We start from the raw sequence: 10,634 nt of genomic DNA, 5'->3' as shown, positions 1-10,634 counted from the left end.
GAAATGACAACATCAGGAAGGATGAGGGGGGAATCATCCTGTACCGTTAGTGGTTACAAAAAAACCTCTGTATATTGCCAGAAGTATTCGCTCACCTGCTTTGACTCATATACAAGCTTAAGTATGTGAGTGACAACCCATTCCTAATCCGTAGGGTTCAATATAATGTTGGTCCGCCCTTCTGGTCGTCCACAAGGTTTAGGAGTGTTTATGGGGATTTTTGATCATTCTTCCAGAAGCACATTTCTGAGGTCACACACTGATGTTGGACGAGAAGGTCTGGCTCTCAGTCTCCGCTCTAATTCATCCCAAATGTGTTTTATTGGGTTGAGGTCAGAACTCTGCAGGCCAGTCAGTTTTATCCACAACAGACTTTGTCATCCATGTCTTTATGGACCTTCATGTATCTATGTTACAGCCTTATTCTAATAGTAACATGATGGTCACTCTGTCAGAGATGTCATTCCTCTGTGGAGAGAGGAGAACTTTCTAGAATGACATCTAGAAAGTTCCATCTCTGCTCCAATCCACCAATCAGGCCTGGATGGTAAAGTGGCCAAACAAATGCAAATCCTTAATAAGAGGCACAAGGCAGAGCATCTGGAGTTTACTCTCATAAGAAACAAGATTCTCTGGTCTAATGAGACAAAGATTGAACTCTTTGGTGTGAATGGCTTCATTTTTGGAGGAAACCAGACATGATTCATTACCAGGCCAGTACCATCTCTACATTGAAGCATGGTGGTGGCAGCATTACATGGGGATGGGAACAGAGGAAAAGGTGAAGGCAGCAATGCACAGAGACATTCTGGATGAAAATCTGCTCCAGAGGAATCTTGACCTCAGACTGGGCCAATGGGTCAGCAGAACATCCACCCAAGATCTCAGTGGCTTCAGAACCTTTGCCAGGGTCCAGAGTTGAATCTGACTGAACATTTCCAGACATCTGGAAACTTCATATAAATGTCAGAATTACAACTTGAATAGTCAGATGGTATATCAATAAAGTCAACTGATGTAAATATTGAACTACATGTAGTTTTTTTTTCTCAGTAGCTCATATCAGTCACTAAGTGACTCAGAGGATTCAGAAAAACTAGATCTTGTTTGTCTTTGGTAACACGGCATTTTAAAATTCACCTTGAAACAGGCTTCATGTGGACACAACTCCATTTCACAACACAAAAAGGTTTTATTATGAGACATTACGTCACATTTTTAATGCTTTTTTCCCTCTTTCTCTGATTGGTCCAAGGAACGGAGGAACCATCACTGATCTGGAAACTTCTTTTCCAGAGATTTTGAGCATTTCCTTGGATGACAAATAAACAAAAAACCTGATTATACCTGTAAAACATTGATCATTGTTCATAGAGCAGCTCAGTGAGGTTTCTGTGTTTCTACAGATCCAGCAGGAGGTCAGGAGGTCGTACAGTTTACTGTGGAACCAGAAGAAACCAAAGTCCTGCTGGAGACCCAAAGAGACGGGAAACGGTACCTTGTTGTCGACTGTGGAGGTAAAAGTTACTCACCGTTATTTAAAGGTTTAAAGACGAGTTTGAAAAATCAGTGTTCACACTAAGAGACCCAATAAATGTATTAAATTGATCTTTTTGATCATTTGCTGAATATGAATTAAATTGTTCAGTGTTTTCTGATATCTGTAATTTAATCTGTTTCATTCTCTTCCTGTTTGTCAACAGATTACAGTCACTTCACTGTTCATGACGTCCTGAAAGGAGGAGCCCTGAAGACGCTGCATGAGGCCCCTAAAAATGATCTGGGAGGACAAACTGGAGAGAGAAAATTCAAAGAGTTCCTGAGAGAAATATTTTGTGATGGAATCTGGGATGAATATGAGCAAAACTTCCCTAGTGAGGTTAAAAATATCATGTTCGATTTTTCTCGTCTCAAACTTTTGGATGAAGATGTTCAGATCAGTTGCCCGGGTAACCTGGTCATGTTGGCTCAGAAACAGAAACAGATTGAAACGTTCTTTGATTCAGTGGAAGGAGCTTCCTGGGATGATGGATCTATCAGGATCTCCAGAGAGAAACTGAGATCTTTCTATGATGAGAGTCTGCAGGACATCACAGAGAAACTCAGAGAAATATTAGACAAAAATCCCAACATTGGGTTTATTGTGTTAGTGGGAGGATTGGCTGAGAGCCAGATTCTACGTCAGCACATCACTGATCAGTTTGGACGTCAGTATAAAGTCCTGTGTCCTCTTAGACCCCAGGAAGCGATTCTGAAAGGAGCCGTAGAGCTGGGGAGAAACCCAGAGATGGTGGAGCCTCAGAGGAAACGTCCAGCTTGGTTCAGATGTTGGTCATGAGATTTAATTTTACTTTCTTTAATTATGAATAGTTCACACTGTGCATAGTTTGTTTTGTTTGTCTGTGTTACTAATTGATACAATTGTAAAGATTTCCCATGGTCCATCTTTTGCTGTTTTGTACCAGAAACCAATAAATCAGTTCTACAGACTTTAATTTGTAAATTGAATTAAAAACAAAAGTTAATTTTTATTTTACCTGGTTCTCCCTCCTCCCTTCTGTTTGTTGTGGTTTTTATTATTATTTTTTTTTTTTTTTTTGCAGTCGTTTAATTTTTGGTTTAGAAGATTAATTTGGACCTGAAAGGTTAAGTATCAACATACAGATGTGAATGTTTTAAAACTTAAATTCCCCTGATAGATAAATTAATGTTGCTTTCTTAAGTTTTGTTTTTCTTTTTTTATGAATGTGTTGCTTAAATAATTAGAGCTTTAGAAAACTGAGATTTGTTTTTAGCTTCAGTTGATTAATAAAACATCTAAAGATAATTCAGATGGTTTATTGTTCATGTTTTATGTTTATACAGCTGCACATTTACTAAAAATTGCACATGACAATTTGAATAACTGTTTTCTTGTGCTTAATGTGTTTTTGGTTATTAAATATTATTTCATACAAATAAAAATACAGATAAAAATACATAAACCACAGATGAAAACATTGATTTATTTTTAATTCTTATTCCACTCAACATTTCCTGCAGGCAGCAGCTGCAGTAACACATTTAATCACTAGATGGCGCACTGAAACCAGAAAAGATGNGTAAGAATACATAAACTAAGAACATAATAAAGATATAACAAATAGTTGATAATAATACAATTTACCTAACAGTCCTCACACAGGTTCATATATCATTATGGGACCTGTTTACAAACCCTGATTTAATATATAAATCTTCATTCACCAGATATCCTCTCTATAGCACAAAATATGTTCTGTCATAAATGGGCAATCAGCTTCTTATATGGGGTGCCATGAGTGCCTTGGCATGACATGGAAAAACACAAAAAGAGGAAAAAGTGCCTTGAAAAGTTTTCACACCACCCTACATTTTGTTACATTATAGCTGCAAAAGCAAGTGGATTTAATTGGGATTGACTTCATTACTGGTCTTTCACATTCCAAAGGGACAATTTTACTTTAAATTTTAAATCAAACTCTGATATATGTAAACTATTAAACTTTTCAGAATAAAGGTCTGTATTGGAAATGCATGTCTTATATGTACCTGATCTTTATGTTTTTCCATAGAAAGTCCAACTTGGGCCAAAATTCTCCTGATTCTGTGGATTCTGGTGCTTCTCATTGTTTGTGTGGGTCTTTTACTTTATTTTCGGCAACAGTTTATGTCAAGTAAGTCTCTTTTACAATAGTATCAATGCTAATGTCTAACATGACAATGTTTTGGCAGTTTCCATGAGAGCACTTAATCATTTTATTATTTTCTAATTAAAATATGAATCAAATGTACTGTAAAATCATACAAAATATATTTTTTCCAATTACTTTTTATTTTCTCTACAGTATATTGTGAAATATTTTAAACAATTATACAAATCTTTGTCTAGCAAATATATACCATAACCTGATTAGTTAGCCTGGACAGTAATTCACCTGCTTAACTCAATAATTTTATTACAGTAGCAGTTCACCCACTGAGTGATGCTTATTACAGAATGTGACTATCTTATAAAATAGTGATAAAATAATTTCTAACAATTTAAAAAGTTGGAAGTTTTATTTTAATGCTGTCAGTGCAGCTCATGTTGTTGTTCTCAGTCTACAGGGTGGAGGTGGATTCAGGAGTGGAGTCTGTTCTGCTGCCCTTTAAAACCACAGTCAGTCTGCCTAAAGATGTCAAAGTAACCTGGACAAACGACTCTGGCAGAATCGTCCACATGGATCAGAGGTGTTCATGCAACTCAATAAGGCTTGAAGAGCAATACAGGCTGTACAGAAACAGAACAGAAATGAAGAAAAGATTTAATCTTGGAGACTTCAGTTTGATCTTGAAGAATCCCACAGACAGAGACTCAGACACCTACACCTGCAGCATCACCAACAGCTCGGGAAACGTCCTGATCAAGAAACAAGTGCTGCTAAATGTCAAAGGTCAGCAGAATAATTACTGGTCACATTTTACCCTTGATAACATGCTTATTAAAACTAGGGGAGTTTTATCCTGAGTTACTAATATGAAAGTTAGAATGAGACTGTGTGTTAAAGAAATATAACATTAACAAAAGTAATGCAGCAAAGAATAGTATGATGGATGCTATAAAACAAATTATTATTATAGAACTTTATTAGACATTTAGGAGTCCCAGGATCCAAAACCACTGGTCAGTTCAGGATGGAGTGAAGCTGGTTTCTATCTCCAGCTTTCATTTGGTGAGACGGAGGAAAAGCCTAGAAATGTCACAATCACAGGCAGGTGGACCGGTACAACCTGTGTAAAATTAAATATTAGAATAAACTTTCATGTTTCAGTTTAGTCAGTTTAGTTTTTCAAATGCAGGATTACATTTATAAATGTGTACGAAGGTTTATTTGTGGTTTTATTTCAATAATAACTTGTTATAAAACAGTAACTTCTCTTTAATCATATTCTAACTTTCTCCTCTCCTCCATCCAGCTGGTCCTGACTCTCTCATCATATCCATAGACTTTGGTTCAGGATTCAGTGGCTACGCCTTCAATGTTAAACCCAGACAGGAAGGAGGAGAGACCCAGATAAAGAGATGGAGTGATGGACTTGGACTAGACACCCCAAAGACTCCAACCTGCATCCTGTTTGATGAACATGAAGAATTTATGAAGTTTGGTTATGAAGCTAAAACAGCATTTAATAATATGAGAGAAGAAGAAGCTGAGAAACATTATTTCCTAGAAAGGTTCAAGACGACTGTCCTTAGCAGAGTAAGTAATAAAGATCTGCAGATAAATCGTCTTCTTTCTGGGATCCTATCATGTTTTCTATAAACACACCTGTCTTCTCATTTTGAAACTCTGTTGCTATTAGAATGATCTGAATATAGTTTATACTTGAACTCTCCCCTCTTCACAGCTTTCCATCTACTGACATGTAGGTGGAAATTTTAATATCTCAAGCACCAAATGTATGTAAATATGTGTTAATGCATACAGTGAAAAACGTCTCAGCTCTACTGCAGAAGCTAACATCCACAGTTCTTTCTATTTCTGTTATTTACTGCAGAGGAAAATAAACTCATCTCCTGATTGGCTCCTTTGCAGTTGCCAACCAACAGCGATCCAGTTGGCATTGCACCTTCCCAAGCTGCATTTCTTTTGGGATATTTAAACACGAATGTCAAAAACTGACAAAGAGTAAAATTTTACCCGAATTACTTGGAATCGCATTCCACAGAAAAATCTAAAACACAGAGTCACAATGTAACAAACTTAACCTTACATATAGCGAGCCTTTTTTATATATTTTAAATGTCCTTCTTGTGAGCAAAACGAGATCAAAGTCAAATTCCTTGTTTGTTTGATAAAACTTGGTAAGCTGATTGCTGAAGCTGATTCTAACTGAATCTGGTTTTCTAAATGTTGTTCATGTGGTTTTACTCAGATGACATCATATTGTTCCCTTTTGTCAAAAAGTCAAAAGAGGACAATTGTATTAAATGTAACAGAGTATATGGCCTGTGATTATGACAACTTTAGACTTTTAAACATGTTGGATTAATATAATATGAGCTTTTGGACAATCAGTGATTCTGTTTATCTGCAGCAGTTTTTATGATTTTGCTTGAAATTATAGCTTTTGTAACAGAAGCACGGATACTATAAGCAACGTCAGAAAAAAGTTTTCTGACATTAAAACAATCTGACATTGTTTTAATGTCAGAAACTGACATTAAAACAATGTTTCTATGTGGACTGGTTTAAGTTTTCCATCAGAATTACTGATGGAAAACTGACCTCACCTGGGGATGAATACAAATTAATACAATGAAACTTTTTCCCAGGACCTCAGCAAGCAGACAGTTAAAGTATCCAACAACAAGTCAATGACAACGTTGAAGGTTTTTACAGAAGTTCTGAGGTTCCTGAAGGACGATGCTCTGAAAACCATTAAAGATCCAGAAGGTGGAGAGTTCACAGCGTCTGACTTCATCTGGGTGCTGACTGTTCCTGAACTCTTGAAGGATTTTACTAAAGAGCTCATAGTGAAATCTGCAGTTCAGGTAACATCATGTTTTTAGAGTCATCATCTCTAAATGTTCATCAGAATCAGACTTCTGGTTTCTCCTCCAGGCTGGTCTTGTAACAGACGCCACTAAAGACAAACTGATGTTTGTTCTGGAGTCAGAAGCAGCTTTGACCTGGTGTTTGAAGCTTCAACCTGATGGTTTCATCACACAGAACCACAGCAGAGACTCACAGGATCAACCTGCAGGAGCAGCAGAACCTGGTACCAGCTGGAACGGTACTGAGTGGATCTGTAACGTCTGGCAGACAAACATTCAGAATCAGAATGTTTTAATTATTGTTGTACAGATGCACAACAAAATTAATTTCAGTACAACACATCCAAAAGAGACACATAAACAAGCGAAGTTAACAAAGAGAGTTGCCTCTGGCTGCAGCCATTCATTAGGTTAGATGAAATGACAACATCAGGAAGGATGAGGGGGGAATCATCCTGCACTGTTAGTGGTTACAAAAAAGCCTCTGTATATTGCCAGAAGTATTCGCTCACCTGCTTTGACTCATATACAAGCTTAAGTATGTGAGTGACAACCCATTCCTAATCTGTAGGGTTCAATATAACGTTGGTCCGCCCTTCTGGGAAAGTCGTCCACAAGGTTTAGGAGTGTTTATGGGGATTTTTGATCATTCTTCCAGAAGCACATTTCTGAGGTCACACACTGATGTTGGACGAGAAGGTCTGGCTCTCAGTCTCCGCTCTAATTCATCCCAAATGTGTTTTATTGGGTTGAGGTCAGAACTCTGCAGGCCAGTCAAGTTTATCCACAACAGACTTTGTCATCCATATCTTTACGGACCTTCATGTATCTGTGTTACAGCCTTATTCTAATAGTAACCTGATGGTCACTCTGTCAGAGATGTCATTCCTCTGTGGAGAGAGGAGAACTTTCTAGAATGACATCTAGAAGGTTCCATCTCTGCAGCAATCCACCAATCAGGCCTGGATGGTAAAGTGGCCAAACAAATGCAAATCTTTAATAAGAGGCACAAGGCAGAGCATCTGGAGTTTACTCTCATAAGAAACAAGATTCTCTGGTCTAATGAGACAAAGATTGAACTCTTTGGTGTGAATGGCTTCATTTTTGGAGGAAACCAGACATGATTCATTACCAGGCCAGTACCATCTCTACATTGAAGCATGGTGGTGGCAGCATTACATGGGGATGGGAACAGAGGAAAAGGTGAAGGCAGCAATGCACAGAGACATTCTGGATGAAAATCTGCTCCAGAGGAATCTTGACCTCAGACTGGGCCAATGGGTCAGCAGAACATCCACCCAAGATCTCAGTGGCTTCAGAACCTTTGCCAGGGTCCAGAGTTGAATCTGACTGAACATTTCCAGACATCTGGAAACTTCATATAAATGTCAGAATTACAACTTGAATAGTCAGATGGTATATCAATAAAGTCAACTGATGTAAATATTGAACTACATGTAGTTTTTTTTTCTCAGTAGCTCATATCAGTCACTAAGTGACTCAGAGGATTCAGAAAAACTAGATCTTGTTTGTCTTTGGTAACACGGCATTTTAATTCACCTTGAAACAGGCTTCATGTGGACACAACTCCATTTCACAACACAAAAAGGTTTTATTATGAGACATTACGTCACATTTTTAATGCTTTTTTCCCTCTTTCTCTGATTGGTCCAAGGAACGGAGGAACCATCACTGATCTGGAAACTTCTTTTCCAGAGATTTTGAGCATTTCCTTGGATGACAAATGAACTGACCTAAAACCTGAATCTACCTGTAAAACCATTGATCATTGTTCATAGAGCAGCTCAGTGAGGTTTCTGTGTTTCTACAGATCCAGCAGGAGGTCAAGAGGTCGTACAGTTTACTGTGGAACCAGAAGAAACCAAAGTCCTGCTGGAGACCCAAAGAGACGGGAAACGGTACCTTGTTGTCGACTGTGGAGGTAAAAGTTACTCACCGTTATTAAAGGTTTAAAGACGAGTTTGAAAAATCAGTGTTCACACTAAGAGACCCAATAAATGTATTAAATTGATCTTTTTGATCATTTGCTGAATATGAATTAAATTGTTCAGTGTTTTCTGATATCTGTAATTTAATCTGTTTCATTCTCTTCCTGTTTGTCAACAGATTACAGTCACTTCACTGTTCATGACGTCCTGAAAGGAGGAGCCCTGAAGACGCTGCATGAGGCCCCTAAAAATGATCTGGGAGGACAAACTGGAGAGAGAAAATTCAAAGAGTTCCTGAGAGAAATATTTTGTGATGGAATCTGGGATGAATATGAGCAAAACTTCCCTAGTGAGGTTAAAAATATCATGTTCGATTTTTCTCGTCTCAAACTTTTGGATGAAGATGTTCAGATCAGTTGCCCNCTGGGAGATTGAGCTGAATGAGCTGCTGTCTCCTGGTGACCCATTTTGTTTCCATTTGTTCCAATGTTGGTTCTAAAATTTGCAACATTCTGCAGATTTTTTTATTTAACCACTTCTACCTTTTTCATGCAATATTAGAAATGTGTTAGTTACAAATAATTACAATTCCTGTAAACAAACAAAAAGAAAATTTTATTTCCTAAAATGTTTTTAGGAAATAACATTTTAGAGGCTCCTTCAGTAAAGAGCCTCTAAAATGTTTTCTGATTTATAGCAACTGAAGCATCTGCAGCTCAAACGATACAACATGAACATGTGAGAATCTTCCTGTCTGACTGAACATCAATACAGTGATAAACTTAATTTTGTGCTGATCTGGTGACTACTTTCATCATTAGAAAGCAAAAGTTGTTCAATATGAGATTTTATTTTACGGGTTTAGGGTAACCCTATCCCCATTTACTGCTGTGAATGTGTTGTTTTTCTGCAAATGTTTTTTTTTTTTTTTTGTTTCTGTTTTCTAGTTAAAATTCTTCATATCTTTCTCACAGATCTAATTTTGTGTTTTCACAATCTCTAGATCATGATAATCAGACTTACAAAATAGGTCTTGAAATATTTCGCGTGTCATTTTCTGAAATAAGAGACAAAAAATGTTACTTATTCGTGAAATTTTTATCTTTGATATGTACCTGTACATGGTGTCACTACTGAGGTTAAATGTATAAAATAATTTAAAAAATAATAATAATTGATCAAAGTGTATAGGGTTAATATTTTTTTTCTCATGCTGCCACATTAACAGCTGGTTTTATAATTTTTTTTATAATTTTCCAGTCATATAATGGACTCTCTAACTTTCATCAGACTAATTTTTCCCAAGTTCAGAACAGGATCAACTCCACAGCATTTCTGCAGTGGATCTTTAAATATCTGAAAATGTCAAGTTTGTGATTTTTTTAAAACAGAAATAATCTATAAAAATGACAGATAAACAATAATTGCCTGAACTCCTGTTCAAAGTTCAGAGTGTATTTTCTACATCCAGGCATCAGAACAAAAAATCACCCAGTTAAGAAAATTAGTTTTATTTTTTCCTTGGATTTAAACTAATGTTAATCTAGAAACGTGTTTTCCTGTTGATCGCATCTAATAAATAATCTATGAAGAGGGTTTCAGTCAGAGTTCACCAAGTCAGGGTTTGGCATCTGGTTGTCATAGTTTGGCAAACAGCAGAGAGTGTGGGTGTGTTGGACCTGCTGATCTGGTTTCTGGCATTAATTCCTGTTCGTTGTGTTTCCAGAGAACTCAAACCAGAAACTCACCTGGAATCAAACCAGAAACTCACCTGGAATCAAACCAGAAACTCACCTGAGGTAAAATGTGTTTACAGAGCAGTAATGAAGGAGAGTCATTAAAATTATCTTTGTTTTCTAAACTTTAACTGATTTACTTCTAGACATCACTCATCCTGTATGATCTTCAGAAACACATTTACCTTGAAATACTTCAGCCATATTGTTTCATATTCAGTGGATTTAATGCCTTTTGTTGTCCAATAACTGGTCAATAGCCAGAAAACTGTCTGGGGGTTTTAACTGTTTTAGGGTTTTTTAATGAGCTGAATCCAAAAGTTGTTAGTTTTTCTCAATCAGGTCGACTTTCTGAGCTATGGAGCAACATGAGCATCAAAATGCAGGACT

General features: G+C 37.0%; 1 protein-coding gene across 1 annotated transcript in view; it reads left to right on the top strand.

The window, feature by feature from the left end:
• LOC103131777 (heat shock 70 kDa protein 12A-like) overlaps positions 1 to 8,943 on the top strand; it is a 22,978-nt gene extending 14,035 nt beyond the window's left edge. The window contains exons 6-12 of the mRNA XM_007543502.2: positions 3,594 to 3,695; positions 4,122 to 4,454; positions 4,978 to 5,261; positions 6,338 to 6,556; positions 6,627 to 6,798; positions 8,391 to 8,501; positions 8,687 to 8,943. Of these exons, the coding sequence (XP_007543564.1) occupies positions 3,594 to 3,695; positions 4,122 to 4,454; positions 4,978 to 5,261; positions 6,338 to 6,556; positions 6,627 to 6,798; positions 8,391 to 8,501; positions 8,687 to 8,943 (1,478 nt within the window). The remainder of the gene's footprint in view (positions 1 to 3,593; positions 3,696 to 4,121; positions 4,455 to 4,977; positions 5,262 to 6,337; positions 6,557 to 6,626; positions 6,799 to 8,390; positions 8,502 to 8,686) is intronic.
• Positions 8,944 to 10,634: the final 1,691 nt, after the last annotated feature.

The sequence above is a fragment of the Poecilia formosa genome, unplaced genomic scaffold (assembly GCF_000485575.1).
Source record: "Poecilia formosa unplaced genomic scaffold, Poecilia_formosa-5.1.2 Scaffold834, whole genome shotgun sequence".
In the NCBI taxonomy this organism is placed as follows: Eukaryota; Metazoa; Chordata; class Actinopteri; order Cyprinodontiformes; family Poeciliidae; genus Poecilia; species Poecilia formosa.
This window is presented reverse-complemented; position numbering and strand designations above follow the sequence as displayed.